We start from the raw sequence: 18,411 nt of genomic DNA, 5'->3' as shown, positions 1-18,411 counted from the left end.
GGTAGACCACAACTCTTGAGAAAAAAAAAAAAGCCTGGGGACAACAGAGCTCAGGCTCTGAGTTCAAGCCCCTCGACAGTCACACACACACACACACACACACACACACACACACACACACACACACACACACTCACTCTCTGTCTGTCTCTCTCTGTCTCTCTCACTCACACACACACACCAGTTTACTAGAACAATGTTAACAAAACATAAACCAACAAATGGATCAAAGTTCACTCTCAAGAGCAGCTGAGTCTCCACATGAATGTTAGAAAAATTTTCCAGGCTTCTAGTTCATAGGACTGGGAACATGGAGGAGGAAGATGACCTGGGAGGACCGAAAGGCCTGAGGGGAAGACAATCGCACGCTTCCCCGTCAAAATTAGTAACTCTGTAAATAATCTTAATTCAAATCTTATCTCCTTAGGACACTACCCTTCAAGTCTCCCACGGATGTTTATTAGGGTGATAAATAAGAAAAAAATGTCAGAGATGCACAGTATGCTATAAAAATATCTCAGGCTGTAGGACAGGAAGGAATGGATACCTACCCTCCTCTTCCTCCACATCACTCAGGCTTTTATCTTCCTGGAACCCAGAGCTTGCGAAGCTCTCGCTGCTGGTGACACTGTCTAATCTGGGTTTCTTGTCTGCTTCCAGGCCCGGCTCCAGTTTTTCTTTCTTAGGCTTCACGTACAATGAGGCATCCTTAGAACACACGGAGAAGGACTTGGATGAAAGGGGACCTCAGCACAACAGTGGGCCTTCAGCCTCGCAAACGAGGAAGACATCGGCTCAGTTGGAAAGTGTCATCCACAACAGAGATTCTGAATGCAGTTGTAAGGGCCGCATGATGGCCAGGGCTTGTGGCATCTACTCTGTTCTTGCCAGGGCTTTTAGACAGCATCTTAGGTCAGATGAAGAAGAATAGTAAAAGAAGGGTCATGCCTGTAATCCTAGCTCCTCAGGAGGCTGAGATCTGAGGATCATGGTTTGAAGCCAGCTTGGTCAGGAAAGTGTGTAAAACACTTGCCTTCAATTGACCACCAAAAAGCCACAAGTTAGAGGTATGGGTCAAATATGGAATGCTAGCCTTAAGCAAAATGCTCAGGGACAGCACCCAGGCCTTGAATGAATTCAAGCCCCAGGACTGGCACAAAAAGAAAACCAGCCAAATACGAAGGTTAGTAGCAGCTGGTGCATATTGAATTCTTCCTCGGTGTGAGCCAGGATCTGTTTTTTGTTTTTTGTTTTTTGTTTTTTTTGGGGGGGGGGTCCGGTCATGGGGCCTGAACTCTGGGCCTGGGTGCTGTCCCTCAGCTCTTCAGCTCAAGGCTAGCGCTCTACCACTTGAGCTACAGCACCACTGCTGGCTTTTTTGGTGCTGAGGAATCCAGCCCAAGCCTCATGAATACAAGGCAAGTGCTCTACCACTGAGCCACCTTCCCAGCCCCCAGACTCTGTTTTCTCATTTAATCTTCCCTACAATTTTATAAAGTATTTTTCTTATCATAGAGACACATGTTCAGAGAAGTTAAGTAGTCAAAGTCACATGCAACTAGTAAATGACAAGAGCCTCAGCCCAGCTTGGCCAACATCTCTATCTGTGTGCCCTTAATCCCTTTCCCATTGCATCTGTGAGAGGTGGCAAACACTTTCCATGTTCATATTATTCACATAATATTAAAAAAAATCCTCAGTATACTGGGGGCTTCATTTGTAATCCCTGTGGAAAGTCAGAAAAAAGGCTGTAGTTAGCCAGTTTCTCTGGTTTCTCAGAGAAGGGGAACATGCAGTATCCAAAACTGAGATTCGAGATGATCCTAAGTATAGAGAAGATCTTTCACTGTGTACTGGGCACTTCAGTCCAGTTTGAACCTGCACTGTTCATTTTACATGCCATCTTATGAAAGTCATCTTACTTTTCTGTTTCTCTCTATCCTTCATTCTTCTCTCTCTTTCTCCCTTCCTTCCTTCCTTCCTTCCTTCCTTCCTTTCTTTCTTTCTTTCTTTCTTTCTTTCTTTCTTTCTTTCTTTCTTTTCCTTCCTTCCTTCCTTCCTTCCTTCCTTCCTTCCTTTCTTTCTTTCTTTCTTTCTTTCTTTCTTTCTTTCTTTCTTTCTTTCTTTCTTTCTTTCTTTCTTTCTCTCTTTCTCTCTCTCTTTCTCTCTCTCTTTCTCTCTCTCTCTTTCTTTCTTTCTTTCTTTCTTTCTTTCTTTCTTTCTTTCTTTCTTTCTTTCTTTCTTTCTTTCTTTCTTTCTTTCTTTCTTTCTTTCTTTCTTTCCTTTTCTTTTTTCATGGTGCCAACCCTGGGGCTTAAACTCAGAGCCTGGGTGCTATCTGTGAGGTTTTTGTTTTGTTTTTTTAAATCAAGATTAGTGTTCTATCATTTAAGCCACAACTCCACTTCCAGCTTTTTGATGATTAATTGGAAATGAGAGTCTCTTGGACATTCCTGCCCAGGCTGGCTTCAAACCATGATCGTCAGATCTCAGCCTCCTGAGTAACTAAGATTACATTGAGCCATTGGCATCCTGCTCATTATTTTCTGATTCATGAGAAAGGTGTTGTAGGTTCTTAGGTAGAATGAAAAAAGACCTTTCTTTTCATCTTCTTTCTTTCTTTCTTTCTTTCTTTCTTTCTTTCTTTCTTTCTTTCTTTCTTTCTTTCTTTCTTTCTTTCTTTCTTTCTTTCTTTCTCTCTCTCTCTCTCTCTCTTTCTTTCTTCCCCCTCTCCACCTCTGTCCCTGTCTTTGTCTGTCTGTCTCTTTTCTTTTTTGTGCTGCTCCCAAGGCTTGAACTCATGAGTTTTTTGGCTCAATTCTAGCACTCTAATACTTGAGCTATACCTCAACTTCCTGCTTTGTGGTAGTAATTAGAGATAAGAGTCTCAGGGACTTTTCTGCCTGCGCTGGCTTTGAACTGGGATTCTCAGATCTCAGCCTCTTGAATAGCTAGGATTACAGGCATAAGCCACTGGTACCTGGCTGAGAAAAGATTTTCATTGCCTTTAATAATTCATATAAGTGAGGGAAGGGGTGACATTGTCTGAAAAGAAATATACTCATTACCTGACTTATGTAACCCCTCTGTATATCACCTTTATAGTAACAATTTTAAAAAGTTCATCTAGTAATCATGACATCAGTAACAGCATGCAAAGTGATTTCAGGATTGGACCATGGATTCATCTGAATTCTTCTAGATGGTACTACTAAAACAAGGGCTGAGATGTGCCTTACCTGCACACTACTGCAGCATGAGGATTAACTAGCCTCTATCTCCTCCCTGGGCTTTTCTAGAAATGCCACAAAGCTAGAATGATCCTTCCAGCAGAGGGCACAGTGAGAGCAAGCAGAGAAGAGGGACAGTGAGCCTCTGGGAGAAGCTATCCTCACAAACCTGCCAGCATCCAGGGGACTGATGAAGTTCAGGCTTCTCGTGACCACTCACCACCACCAAACCTTGCCCCTGGTCAGGTCTGGCTGGGTGAAGAGTTGGAGACTTGTAGAATTAGGTCTTTGGGAATCAAGACCAGGATTTCAGGACTGAAGGGAATGTGGGCTGCTCTTAGCATAGCACTACCTTTGCCTGAAGGCAGATAGAGAACTTAAGTATTTCTTGTTGTTGTCTCCATGAGGAAATTAAATTTGGTTCAGCTCATCTGGGGACTGGAATTTGATTTCCCACAAGACACTTTTAGCTAGGCACTGGTGGCTCATTCCTGTAATTCTAACTACTCAGGAGGCTGAGATCTGAGGATCCTAAGTGGAAGCCAGCTCAGGCAGAAAAGTGGCAAGATCCTTCAATCAACTAGCAAAATGCCAGAAAGGGAGGTGTGGCCCAAGTGGGAAAGCACTAGAGAAAAAGCCAAGGGAAAGAGTGAGGCCTTGAGTTTATGCCCCAGTACTGTCACAAAATAGAAAAATAAACCCTTTCCCACAAGTGGTGTAATCAGGGGCTATAATGTGGGGGAAAGTGCTCTTTGGGCTCAATTCCTGTAGAAAACACTTCTGGAACCCATCTTCACACCTTTAAGAGTCATAGCATGGGACTGGTCTCCCCACTCCCTCACCCATTTGCTGGCCTCCAATCCAAGGTATATCCAGCTATGTGTATGGGTAACTATTTAGCGTCCTTAGGACTCTAGCAGACTAGGAAATGTATCACAAAAATACTATTTAAGGATCCTGGTGAATTGATACAGAAAATAACATACCTATTTTCAAGTTAGTCTTTCAGTTTCTTTTCCCACTTCAGCTTCTCTTTAATCCCTTTAGGTTCCAAATGCAAAAGATAGCCATGGGTTTTCCACAAAAACACCATCTCATGGAGCAGCATAGGGAGGCGAGTCATTAAATATAGCCAGAGAAGGAAGCACACTCTTCAAAACAAAGGACACACGAACCCAAACGTTCCATCCTGCTTGGGTCCCTGGGGTGTTCTGTTGGCTTAGAGCTTCCTGAATTCAGGCCAGGACTTCAGGACTGAAAGTAATCTTTACTGTTCTCAGCCCAGGGCACCACTGGCCCCCTTTAGCTAATGTTTTTTTTTTCTTCCCCACCTTGGGTATGGGGGGTAGGGGATGAGGGTGCCTAGACAAAGTATTGGGAGGGTGTCAGGAATGCTCTGATCTCACCCTGTGGTAAAACTCTGTGCCCTTAAACTAATCGCTTTGATCCAAGTCTGTTAAAAAAAAATGGCAGAACAAGCTGGTAAACTCAAACTTGCCTGACTACAAAATTGGAGTAGGAAGCTACAAAAGAACGAGGAAGCAAGAAGAGAACAAGGAAATAAAGATGGGACACTAGATCATTGACTCACCAATCAGAAAGCATATTCAAGGACTCCAAGCCTCCCTACTTAATGCAAGGCCTTAGCCTGTAACCCTGGAAGATGGTGCGAAATGGCTGAGGTGGGCTGAGCTGCTCACTTCCATGTGGTATATCTATGGCACAGACTCTCTTTCTCTGCCCTATTCCTCTTTTAGTAAACATTTTCATCTTTACCTATGTTCCCGTTTTGTGCCTCAATCCTTCTCTTGTCAGACATAAGGATGAGAGTCAAGTTAGCTGCCCCCAATTTTTCCCTGCAGCTTGTGAATTTCTGGTAACATATTTGGTTTGTTGATTGGGAGTTAGGGATTAAGTATGTCTTTTTCTGACTTGAATTCACTGAAAGGTAATAACTTGACTTCCCCTGGCACCTTCCTCACCTGAGTGTGAACTTTCTGCTTAAAGATTCCAAGGATTTGGACAGTCTGATTTAAAACTGAGGAAAACAAGTAAGTTCTTGCACATATATACAGTCAGTTTGGATGAACACTTGTATCTCTGGTAGATCCATGTTTGGAAGATAGAATGGGCTAGCTGTCTGACAGTTCATTTATCATATAGATGAGTTAAGTAAGTTGTATTCAACCAAACTCTGTGTGTGTGTGTGTGTGTGTGTGTGTGTGTGTGTGTGTGTGTGTGTGTGCGCGCGCGCACAAGGGCTTGAAGCTGACAGGACCTCGAGCTCTTACTTAGTTTTTTTTTTTTTTTGCTACTCAAGCTACATCTCTACTTTTTTTTTTAACTGAAGATAAAGAATCTTGAGGGTTTTTCTTCCTGGCTGGCTTCAAAAATCGATCCTCAGATCTCAGCTTCTCTTGAGTAGCTAGGATTACCAACATGAACCACCAGACCCAGCAATTTTTTAAATAAAAAAAAATTAATGCTTTACCATGGAAGAAATTCCCAGCCCACTCAGTGGGAAAATGATAATGTTGATGAATTTTTACTGTGTGCTTAACTGAGAGATTCTGATTCTCCCAGTAATCCTGTCAGTTGGTTTCTGTTATTTAGCTCCTTTTTTTTTTTTTTTTTGGTGCCAGTCTGGGGGCTTGAACTCAGGGCCTGGGGGCTGTCTCTGAGCTTTTTTGCTACCATTTGAGTCACAGCTCCACTTCCCAGGTTTTTTTGGTGGTAAGTAGAGATAAGAGTCTCCCAGACTTTACTGCCTGAACTGTCTTTGATCCATGATCTCGGCTCCAGAATAGCTAGGATTATAGGCATGAGCCACTGATATCTGGCTATTGGCTCCTTTTATTACACGAGGGAACTGACACTTAAAGGAGGTGAGTAGGAAGTGTGCTTCTGCAGTCTTGACTTCTACATTAAATTTTTTTTTATCACTATTGATGCCATTTACTGGCTAATGATTTCTAATCATTTTCTCCTGGGTATTTCCAGTCAGGAGAAGGACATGGCACTTGTGGCATATGACACACTGAAAAATTTTAGTAAAGTATTTCTCCTTGAGTCAGTATTTCTTTTTGGGGGGTAGGGAAGGAGGCAGGTACTGGGGTTTGAACTAGGAGAGTTCTCTATCACTTGAACCATGTCCCCAATCCTTTTTGCTTTAGTAATTCTATTTTTTTTTGTCAGTTGTGGGGCCTGAACTCTGGGCCTAGGCTCTGTCCCTCAGCTCTTCAGCTCAAGGCTAGCGCTCTACCACTTGACCCATGGCACCACTTCCGGCTTTTTCTGCTTATGTGGTGCTGAGGAATCAAACCCATGGCCTTGTGCATGCAAGGCAAGCACTCTACCACTGAGCCACCTTCCCAGCCCTCTTTTTTTTTTTTTTTTTTTGTCAGTCAGGGTCTGAGTGGTTGCCTGAGCTTTCTCTCTCAAGGCTAGCATTTTTCCACTTTGACCCACCAGTTTTCTAGTAGTTAATTGGAGATACGAGTCACATAGACTTTCCTGACAGAACTGGTCTTTTTTTTTTTTTTTTTTGTCAGTCATGAGGCTTGAATTCTGGGCTTGGGTGCTGTCCATCAGCTTTTCAGCTCAAGGCGAGTGCTCTACCACTTGAGCCACAGCACCACTTTTGGTTTTCTGGTGGTTTATTGGAGATAGAGTCTCACAGACTTTTCCTGCCTGGGCTGGCTTTGAACTGCGATCCTCAGATCTCAGCCTCCTGAGTAGCTAGGACTATAGGCATGAGCCACTGGCCTGGCGCTGAGCTGGTCTGGACCACGATCCTCAAATCTCGCTAGGCCACCAGTGTCCCACTGCTTTTGTAATTCTTTCAGAATCTTCTGTTTTTTGACCAAGCCTTGGACCACTATCATTTTACTCAAGCTTTATATATAACTAAGATTGTAGGTATGACTACCACATCCAGGATTATTTGCTGATATAAAGATTTTATATAAAGATATAAGGATCTTGGTAACTTTTTTTGCTTTCATTGGACTTAAACCATAATCCTTCTATTTCTACCTCTCAAGTAGCTGGGGTTACAAGTATGAGGCACTGTGCCCAGACCTCGGTCAATATTTATTTGAAATCTTGTTTACTTTTAGGTTTAGGCCCAGTGCACACTCTGTGTGTGGTGTGTGTGTGTGTGTGTGTGTGTGTGTGTGTGTGTGTGTGTGTGTGTGTGTGTGTGTGTGTGTGTGTGTGTGTGTGTGTTGATTGGGAATCAAATCCAGGGTCTTGTACCACCAACTTGACAAATACTCCACAGAGCTGCACCTAGTCCTCTAGGCATTTTTGTTTTTTTGTTTGTTTAATCCCACAGCTTTTATTCAATGCATGTGACTTATTCAGATTGAGTTAAAGTGCTTGGTACAGGTCTAAGAGGTAGGAGAAATGGCAGTAGGAAGTGAACAAAATGACTCCTAGCTCTGGTTACATCACTGGTGCATTAGGGATGATACAAATCATTCAGTTGACTATGTCTTTGTCTGAAAGACAAATATATTTGAGCAAGTGATGTGTGCTTGCTTTTACACACATTAAGAAGGGGGAAATAAAGTTATTAAGATGATTTGATAGGCACTAGGTAGATGGTAAGTTTACCCCCACCATTATTGTTACATACAATTAAGTCATTCTCTGTGCTATTTTTCTTTTCCTTTTTTCCTTTCCATTCCCTTCTCCTTCCTTCCTTTTTCTTTCTTCCTCTTTCTTTCTCCCCCTCCCTCTCTCTTTCTTTCTTGTGCTAGTACTGGGGCTTGAATTCAGGGCCTGGGCATTATCCCTTAGCTTTTTGCTCAAGGTTGGCACTCTATCACTTGAGACACATTTCTACTTCTGGCTTTTCGGTGGTTAACTGGAGACAAGAATCGTATGGACTTTCCTGCCCACCTGGCTTCAAATTGTGATCCTCAGATCTCAGTCTGCTGAGTAGCTAAGATTTCAGGCATAAGTTCAACTTCTCTATGCTATTGACAAGATTTTGACAGGTTAGCATGGAAGGAAAAGATGGGCAAAGGAAAAGGAGTAAAAATTGAGTTTTAAGTATAATTATGCATAGAAGCCAATAGGTTTCTCCTGTCTTATTGCCCAGGTCTAAAAATGGCAACCAATTGCTGTCCTTAAACACCTTACCTTGTTCAGAAAGAATAAGTCCCGTTTGCTCTTGAGGTAGTTGGAGAGATTTCCATATTTGCAGTATTCAACGATCACCATCAGAGGGCCTGCAGCCAAAACAGCACATACATGCTCAGACACAACAAGTCAGTCAGCCACTTTCCACCTTGAGCTGGCCTGGGAAACCTCAAACCAAACTGCCTTTATATTGGTTATGACCTAGGATTTACCCTTAGGGCAGAGAAGAGATGAAAAGGATGAGTTTTCCAATGGCACCCAAGAAAGGTGTTTTGTTTGTGTTTTGGTGATGGTCCTAGAGCTTGAACTCTTCAGAGCCTGGGTTCTGTCCCTGAGTTTTTTCCCTCAAGGCTAATGCTCTATCACTTGAGCCACAGCTCCACTTCTGGCTTTTTGGTGGTTCAAATTGGAGATGAGTCTCATGGACTTTCCTGCCTGGGCTGACTTTGAGCCATGATCCTTAGATCTTAGTCTCCTGAGTAGTTCCAGGCAAGAGCCACAGCATCCAGCTGTGAAGGGGTTTAAAAAATAAAGCACCTTTATTAGAACACAGTAAAAAATTTACAAAATACAATAGAAATAGAGACTGGAGGCTGGGATTGAGGGAAGGGCTAATGCAAGGGAAGGGAAAGAAAGGAGAGATTCCCCAGCTATCCTCATCACTTCCAGACGAGGAAGCACAGGGCTAGGGAGAAGGGGCGGGGTGTAGGGTCTGAGAGCCCTTTCCTCAGTGAGTGCCCGGCAGATGGACCAGGCCATCCCTTTTGCCTTTACCTCCATGCTTGGTGCAGGCACCCAGCAGGTTCACCACATTGAGATGGTGGCCGATGTGGGTCAGGATCTTGAGCTCCGTCATCAGAGCTTTGTACTCGCTGGCTGTGGCCCCCTCTGTATGAGAAGCAAGGAAGAGTCAGGGCAACAGGACAATGGGGTTACTTCCACAGGAGGCTGCATTCCTGCCCTCCTTGTTTGTCAATGCTCAATGGGTTGCTTCATTAACTTCCCCACATTCTGCCAAAAGGCTGGGTCTCCAGACTGTTTTCATTACTCCTACCCTCCTGAGCCAACATCCTTTTGATTACAGAGAGGCCCAGTGTGTGGTGGGGTTAGTCACTGCACATTTCCTCTTGGTGTCTTAGTGGTGTTTCAGCAATGTGCTGAGGCAGAGCTGGCCACCTCCTGAGTGTGCCTGCCAAAAGACGTCCCTGGTGTCCAAAACAGGTGTAGCAAGAACTTTGCAGATACATTCCACTTACACCTTTCTTCTCATTCTCCTTGGTCAGGGAGTTCCAAAGAAGGAGCGCAAGGGACCAACAGAGTGCGTCTTCTGTCAACATCTTTGCCCTGTGATGTTTTCTCTATATATACTTTCATTCCTAAAATTAGCTTGGTTAAGATTCATAGCATCTGACTTCATCCTCACACTCTGGGATCAGTCAGCAAGGTCAGCCCAAGAATTAGCAGGGTTGAAAAATCCAAGTTAAGTTTATGCTGTTGGTTCTTATTGGCTAATGTCTAGGGTATTCACTAATGTTTAAGAAATATGAAAAATTATGTTGCTGTAAAATAGTCCAACAATAAGTTGGGAGTGAAAAGATGGTGGAGAAAGTGTGGAAGAGGAGGTGGCCACTCTGTGGTAGAGTGTCTGTTTAGCATGCACAAGGCTCTGGGTTCAATCCCAGCATCAAAAGATTAAAAAAAAAAACAAATAAAATTAAAAAAAAAAGATAGGGAGTCAAAGGATTAAAAAGATAAAAACTACAATCAAATTTCCTACCTTAATCTTACCTTCCTTGAAGCAGTTACTGTTAACATTTTGGAGTTTAGACTTTTTTTTTGTGAACTTTTAGACACCCAGTAAAAGTTATCTTTTGGGGGTTTCCACAGATAGAGTCATGTATTTGTGTGTTGGGTGTGTATGTGTATATATTTTTACCCCCTTTAAATATTATCAGGGATCACACATGATGTAACAGAAAGCCTGTGTGAAATCTTCATGCACATGTGTCAGTGGGTCTGTGGGACACAGTTCTGGAAATGGGTCAAAGGTATGTGCCATGTGACTCTGTGGTAGATACTGACATCATATTTCATGCACAAAAACCATTTTTTAATAATAACCAGATAAAATCCAGAAGCCTCCCAGGGAGGTAGCCTCATAGAAGACACTCAGCAAATCATTTTGGATAAACAAACAACATGGTTACTCTTTTCATTTCAGATATGGGTATGAGGTCCAAAAGGTTAAGGTTTTCTTCTGGGAGTCTTTGAAAGAGCTTTTGACTTAAGGTCTGGGTTTGACATTTTGTCTTTTCTATTTCTCTTTGAAACAGATAGCCAATCAACTTACACAAGAATGCTACATTTAAAATCTTTTTTTCTTTTTTTCATAAATTTGACAGAGTAGGGGACTTGGCAGCCCTTTTCAGTCAATGCTGATAGCCTAAAATACACATTTATGAAGATATTCGTATTTCTGGGTTAGAACAGATTTTCCGGACTTGCTGCTGGCTCACACCTGTAATTCTAGCTATTCAGGAGGCTGAGATCTGAGGATCCTAGTTTGACACCAGCCCAGGCGGGAAAATCCAATTAACCAGTAAAAACCCAGTGAAATTATGGCTGAAGTTTGTAGACACCAGCCTTGAGTGAAAATGTCCATTGAAAAGACATGGAGCTGAGGCTCAAGTGGTAGAGTGCTAGTATTGAGCAAAGCAGCTTAGGGATAGCACCCAGGCCCTGAGTTCAAGCCCCAGGACCAGCACCATAAATAAATAAGTCAATAAATCAAGCCAAGTGGCAGCATAAGGCTCTGAATTCAAATCCCAGTACCACCAATTACTAACGAAATAAAATATTCTCCTTTCAAGCTCATCAGTTCCTTGAAGCTTTTATACCTTTGGCACAGAGAAAAGGCCAGGCCCTGTTGATGGTTCCATTTCTAGTTAAGGCCATAGGGGTGATCAGGGGTGCATGAGAAAGTAGTATGGACATTAGATTTGCCTCTTAGACAACATGTATGGTAATATCAGGGAAATGGGACCTGATTCCTGCTGAATCTGGTTCCACATTTGGTTTCACCTTATCCCAGATAGGACACAGGATTGTCTCTGGGATGCGGAGATTGGGGAGCAGTGGAGCTCAAGACTGGAAGACCCTTTCTGTTTCAGAGCAGCAGTACAGACGCACAGAGGCTGTTCCACTTTTGTGGGCTATGGTTCCTCTTCTGCCCACTGGGGATAAATGTCTACCTCACAAGGCAGAATAAGAAAAGCAGCAAGGTTGTGTTGTTCAGCCTACTATATTCAAGGGCCAACTGCTTTTTCACATAGGAGTCATGGGAGAATCTGCCAATGCCTGTATTCTCATGGAAATGTCTGTAGCATCTGAGTAGTCCACCCTGAACCAAAGTCCTGACTTGTGAACCCTAAATTCCTCCCCTACTTTCAGGGGGAAGCTGTCAGGTTCTTTGTAGATGTTGGATTTGGTTTTGTCGTTTTGTAGGGGGAAGGCACATAATAATTGTGGGTATTTATGGAGTACAATGTATTCACAGGTGTCTCATGTATAATTGTCAGAGAAGAGAAATTAGTATTATCTTTTCCTTAAATATTAAATAAATATTTAAATATTTATTATATATAATATATAATAAATATAATATAAGTATTTAAATATTTATTTAAATAAATATGCTATTACTCAGCTTGCTTGCTCACAGCTGGTGTGCTAACACTTGAGCCATACCTCTGGTCCAGCATTTTGCTGGTTCATTGGAGATAGAGTCTCTTGGACTTTTCTGCCTGGGCTACCTTTGAAATGCAGTCCTCTAGATTTTATCCTCCTGAGTAGCCAGGCATGAGCCACTGTTATTTTGTTTTAATAATATACATTTAAAAATGGTTGTAAATTATAGCTATCCCACGGTGCTGCTGGACTTTCTCTTTACTGAGTTTTCAACTCATTGTGTGCAGTCTCCTTTTTAGAGTTTTATCAGGGTTCCTCTGTCGAGGACAGCTTTTGAAGTAGCACATGTGTTTACATAGGGCTTCTGAAGTAACAGTACAATGGTGGAGAAAAGTGAGAACTTGGAAAATGTCCCAAAACCCAGGGTCACTTTTCTTAGAGTCTGCTCTGAGTACCTACTTCACTGGGTACCAATTGACTGGCCTCAAAGTATCCTAGCATCATCTTGGAATCTTTGAAAAGCTAAACACTGCTCTTTAAGAGTCCTTCCTTCCCCTGTGCTTGAACTCAGGGTCTTTAACTTTTGCTTGGCCTGCCTTCTTCCTTCCTTCCTTCTTTCCTTCCTTCTTTCCTTCCTTCCTTCCTTCCTTCCTTCCTTCCTTTTTTTCTCTTCCTTCTTTCCTTCCTTCCTTCCTCCCTCTTCCCTCCCTCCCTTCTTCCCTCCCTCTCTCTTTTTTCTTTCTTTCTCTTCCTTCTTCCTACCTCTTCCCTCCCTCCTTTCTTCTCTCTATCTCTCTTCTTTCTTTCTTTCTCTTCCTTCTTTCCTTCCTCTCTTTTCCCTCCCTCCTTTCTTCTCTTCCTTCCTTCCTTTCTTCTCTTCCTTCCTTTCTTTCTTCCTTCCTTCCTTTCTTCCTTCCTTCCTTCTTTCTTTCCTTTCTTTCTTTCTTTCTTTCTTTCTTTCTTTCTTTCTTTCTTTCTTTCTTTCTTTCTTTCTTTCTTTCTTTCTTTCCTTCTTCCCTTCTTCCCTTCTTCCCTCCCTCTTTCTTTCTCTCTTTCCTTCCTTCCTTCCTTCCTTTCTTTCTCTCTTACTTTCCCTCCCTCCATTCCTTCCTTCCCTTCTTTCTTTCCCAGCACTTGAACTCAGGGGCTGGGCTCTGTCCCTGAGCTTCTTTTGCTCAAGGCTAGCACTCTACCACTTGAGCCACAAATCCACATTTGGCTTTTTTTGAATAGTTGATTGGAGATGAGAGTCTCAGGGACTTTCCTGCCTAGGCTGGCTTTGAACCATGATCCTCAGACCTCAGCATTCTCAATAGCTAGGATTACAGGCATGGGCCACAGGTGCCTGACTTGGCTTTTCTTTCAAAGCTGTAACTCTACCACTTGAGCAACACCTCCAATTCTGGCTTTTTGCTGGTTTATTGGAGATGAGAGTCTTTTTTTGTCTACCTAGGATGGCTTTGAATCGCTATCCTCAGATTTCAGTCTCCTGAGTAGCTAGGATTACAGGTCTGAGCCACTAGTGCCTGGTTCTATTCTTTTGTATGTGTGTGTGTGTGTGTGTGTGTGTGTGTGTGTGTGTGTGTGTGTGTGTGTGTTTTGTTGTTGTTGTGGGGCTTGATCTCAGGGCACAGGCACTGTCCCAAAGCTTTTGTGCCCAAGGGTAGCACTACACCAATTTGAGCTACAGCTCTACTTCCAGTTTTCTGGTGGATATTTGGAGATAAGAGTCTCAGGACTTTCCTGCTTGGGCTGGCTTTAAACCTCTGTCCTCAGATCTCAGCCTCTTGAGTGGCTAGGATTACAGGGATGAGCCATGGGCCCCTGGTTCTTTAATTTGAGTTTTTAGAGCCTATTTCTTTTTAATTTTGGAATCTAAAGATTGAAGCAACAAAATTTTCATCCCAAATGCTTTAAAGGACACATGACTCTGAGATATTTAGTTTATACATTTTTCACTGAGTTTCATCTTTGGTGCTAGTGATAGTCATAAATCATGGCATGATTTGGCTTGGCCTTCCAGTACTTTCCAAAGTGGTAGCTTCTTTCAACATTAGGAAGAGGATGATCTATATGTTTAATTTCCAAAGAGGATATGTTTTATGGTTAGAAAATAAAAGGTCTGAGCAACTAAGTTGTTCTAGCTTTCTAGTTTTGTTTTATAGTTAGGGCAAGACCAGGCTAAGCTGTGCGATTTATGACGTGTAGCAACTAAGTTTCCATTACAGTGTCATACTGGATCATGCCAACATTTTTTTTTTTTTTTGCCAGTCATGGTGCCTGAACTCTGGGCCTGGGCACTGTCCCTCAGCTCTTCAGCTCAAGGCTAGTGCTCTACCACTTGAGCCACAGCACCACTTCCAGCTTTTTCTGCTTATGTGGTGCTGAGGAATCGAACCCAGGGCCTCATGAGTGCAAGGCAAGCACTCTACCACTGAGCCACCTTCCCAGCCCCATGCCAACATTTTTGAACTTATGATCACAATGAGCATTGAGTCCCTGGAGGTCTACTTTGAGACACAAGAAAAGAGAGATCTTCAGGTGACAGAGATCATTTTCCCATAGACAGTTCTGGATTGTTCCATTGACAAGCTTTCTTTGGAATGAGTATAGGCCTAATATAAAAGTCTTGGAGCAAGGGGGTTCCCAGTAGTGGATGAAAGCGATGTGGCTGAAGCAGAAATAGCTACATTTAATGTGCATGTACAATTAGGGAATGCAAAACAGTGACCCATCAACAGAAAGCTGGTGACAACGTACCTTTTAGCATTTTCACAGCCACAGTCCGGCAAGTGGGTGATTTCTTAATGCCAAATGCAGATGCTTGAACCACTTTCCCAAAAGCCCCTCTTCCAAGGGATTTGCCTACAATGAAAAGGAGACCTTGGTTTGTAAGCCAAGCCGGCTGAGTGAGTTTTTGTATTTTTCAGGAAGGAAATGCCTTTTCCTATGTGTTATGTGAGGCTTTTTGCTTTGAATGGGCCCAGCAATGAACTGAACTCAAAGGAGACATAATAAGGGACAAATTTCTAGGGTCTCTTCCTCTCTTTCCTCTGCCTCTGAGGCCTGGCATTCTTTAGATCTTGGGTAGATCCCTTGAGCATTGCAGGAAGGTAAATGACCAGTTTCCTTGACATAGAATCCTTCCAGAAGGAAGGCATGACTGCCCTGGCTAGGTACACTCATTGTTTCATGACATTGTCCAAGAAGACTTTTCGGTGTTTCACGTTAGCCCCTTTGCTTGGCATCTTAAGGTCATTCCTTTTGTTTGGTTTTCAGTTTTTTTTTTTAAAAAGGGGGTGGGGTAAGGAGACATGGAGAATGATGTTTACTGCTCTGAGCTATAATATGCTTCATAATCTAAACACGTAAATACTAAGTCATTTCTCAAACCTCCTTGCCAGGCAGAATATTTATTCCCTATGGTTAGATCATCATCACATCTCTTGGTTTTTTTTACTACATGCTCCTTCTTACCATGAGTGTAATTCGTTGTAACCCCACAGAGGTAGTTGCCAAATGTAATAACAAAGCAGGATTTCCTTTGTGGTACCCATTAGGTTATACTACAATAGCTCTTCGTATGTTTCTTTCTCCACCCTTGAATACGCCACCTTGACTCAGAGAGACAAAGATACTGAATCACCCCTGTCCTCTCCCCATGCCTGGTATACAACAGGGCTCCTGGATAGAATAGAATGGAGAGCAGTATCTAGGAATTGTTGGGATACCAAACAATGCCAATAGAGGGGCCTGAAGGATGATTGATGCTCTTTAGAGAATACTTTAACTACTTTTATGTCAGGGGATTTTCTTTTGCCCAATGAGGAAACACACAGATAAACAGATCTATAAAAAACAGATCTATAAAAAAAAAGCACTCAGTGGTAGAGCGCTTGCCTTGCATGCCTGAGGCCCTGGGTTCGATTCCTCAGCACCACATAAGTAAAAAGAAAAAAGCCGGAAGTGGTACTGTGGCTCAAGTGGTAGAGTGCTAGCCTTGAGCTGAAGAGCTGAGGGACAGCACCCAGGCCCAGAGTTCAGGCCCCACGACCAGACCCACCTCAAACAAATAAACAAAAAACAGCCTAATATGCTATAAATATAATATGCTATAAGAATATTAAGCCAAGAAAGTCTCTCTCCCTCTTTTTTTTTTGTATGTGTTCTTTGGGAGTGGGGTGGGTATAAGCAGCAATACAAAGTAAATCCTGACAGACTGTTCAGTTAACACAACCCTTTTTTCTCCAACTCAGTCCTCTTTCTCAGCCTGCTTGATAACTGCACCTTCAGCCTTCCTTCCTCTCTTCCTTCCTCATGCCCTAAGCCCTTCCCCCCAAGGATGTATACATTTTTATGGTTATTGTTAGTTTGTAATGAAGCAGGCCTGCTTCCTCATCTTTCATGCTTGTAGGCACAACTACTCAGTTAAGCCTCTGCTTAGTATCTTCGTCTGCTACCAACTCAGGCATCCAGTTAGGACATGGGGAATTCCAGTACTGTGTAATTGTAAGCCTCTCTGTGTGGCTGTCACTGGGACACGTTGTGCTTCAGAAGGGGAACACTGGAGAGATGACATATTTTTTCTCTGGTCAGACATGTACTTATGGTATTACTAAACCCTATTTCTCCCAGAGCATAAACGTTCATGTAAAATTATCCTCCAAATAGACCAGAATGGGGGTTCCTAAGTTAAGATTAAAAGGCATCCAGTAGTCCCTATAGTTGCTGCACATGGAAATTGGGGTGGGGGAGCTCTGGAAAGGACTTTCTCAAGATTGGAAAAAGTTGTGCATTTTGGTTTGAGGCTTATTTTCTGCTTTTAGAGAAAAAAATGCCGGGCATTAGTGGCTCATGCCTATAATTGTTTATTACTCAGAACCTGAGATCTGAGGATTATGGTTCCAAGCCAGCACTCGTAGAAAATCCATGAGACTCATCTCCAACTAAAACATCAAAAAGCTTGAAGAGAGCTGTCATTCTAGAGTCCTAGTTTTTAGGGAAAAAGCTAAGAGATAGTGCCCTGACCCAGAGTTCAAGCAGTAGTATTGACACAGTGAAAGAAAGAAAGAAAGAAAGAAAGAAAGAAAGAAAGAAAGAAAGAAAGAAAGAAAGAAAGAAAGAAAGAAAGAAAGAAAGAAAGGAAGGAAGGAAGGAAGAAAGGAAGGAAGGAAGGAAGGAAGGAAGGAAGGAAGAAAGTGAGAGAGAAAGAGGGGGAGGGAGGGAGGAAAAGAAAGGAAGGAAGGAAAGAGAGGGAGGGAGGAAGAAAGAAAAAGAAAGGAAGAAAAAACAAAGAAAAGGAAGAAAGAGAAGCAGAAAAAAGAAAGAAAAAAAGAGAGAAAGAAAGCACATCATTTTCTTTTTGCCGTACCCCTCTCCATCTAATGTAAGAAGATCCCGTGCTTGAGAATTATCAGGAAAAGTCTCTATACACTCCTAAGTCTCTGGCTTCTTCAGGGCACACAGACACCTCCCCTTTCCAGAATTTCCACCCCCACACATTCCCTTCTCAGCCGTCACAACACACTTTGTTTTAACAAGTGTTTGGGGGCTCTGCTTCTATCACAGCGAATACACTGGTTCTCATTGGCTTCTCTTAGTCCTCTCTTGGAAGCCAACTGCTGCCTCATAAAACAGCAAGAAGCAATTAGAGGCTTTTAATCATTTGGCGTGTTAGAATCCTTCTGCAGGCCCATGGCTCCAGTTTCAGGGAGCATAGTCGCACTGGATTTGACCTCATCCCATCCTGATCTTTTCCCTTGAAAGTCTCTCTCGTGTTGCCTGGAAGGAATGTCACTAACTCACTCAGAAATGTGTTAGGTCATTGTCATGCAATGCAACAATACTAGAATCTCCTCCAGGAATGTCCTGGAATGGCCAAGATCGCTGGCCACTCTGGGGACAGCTCAGAGCAGTATGAACTGGGCCCCTCTGACGATTAAGGATGCTGATTTCACAAGACACAGCACTAGCCCAGGCACCATGGACTTGCCAAATTCCAAACTCTGGTTTTCCATATTAGGTAATTCTCCTTTTTAAATCATTGTACAACAGAACATGCAATGTCAGAGATTATCCCAACTTCTGGTATTAATTTATAGAAACTAACTTCTCTCCCAGGGTTGGTGAAGAATCATGGAAAGGGAGGTGATATTTTGTTCCTGGAGTTCAGGAATTTCAGTGGTAGCAACACCTCTGGCCCAGGCTCCCACTATCCATCTATTAGGTACTCTTAATCTCTGACTTCCTTCCCCAGGGCCTGGAATCACAATGAACACAAGTAAACACGCTGGAAATCACCCCTGCTCTAATGTTACAACCCAGTGTAACGCTACCCATCAAATGG

At 42.7% G+C, this 18,411-nt stretch overlaps 1 protein-coding gene across 3 annotated transcripts in view; it reads right to left on the bottom strand.

Moving 5' to 3' along the window:
• The window catches only part of Flt1 (fms related receptor tyrosine kinase 1), a 187,255-nt gene that overhangs the window by 23,786 nt on the left and 145,058 nt on the right, over window positions 1-18,411 (bottom strand). For all 3 annotated transcript variants that reach the window (XM_070003052.1, XM_070003054.1, XM_070003055.1), the window contains exons 18-21: window positions 14,826-14,930; window positions 9,153-9,266; window positions 8,379-8,467; window positions 552-708 (exon numbers count right to left, since the gene is read on the bottom strand). In XM_070003052.1, the coding sequence (XP_069859153.1) occupies window positions 552-708; window positions 8,379-8,467; window positions 9,153-9,266; window positions 14,826-14,930 (465 nt within the window). The remainder of the gene's footprint in view (window positions 1-551; window positions 709-8,378; window positions 8,468-9,152; window positions 9,267-14,825; window positions 14,931-18,411) is intronic.

Source organism: Dipodomys merriami, unplaced genomic scaffold, assembly GCF_024711535.1.
Source record: "Dipodomys merriami isolate MVZ:Mamm:240054 unplaced genomic scaffold, mDipMer1.0.p SCAF_6, whole genome shotgun sequence".
Taxonomy (NCBI): domain Eukaryota; kingdom Metazoa; phylum Chordata; class Mammalia; order Rodentia; family Heteromyidae; genus Dipodomys; species Dipodomys merriami.
The sequence above is the reverse complement of the archived record's forward strand: the minus strand, read 5'-3'. Positions and strand labels throughout refer to the sequence as shown.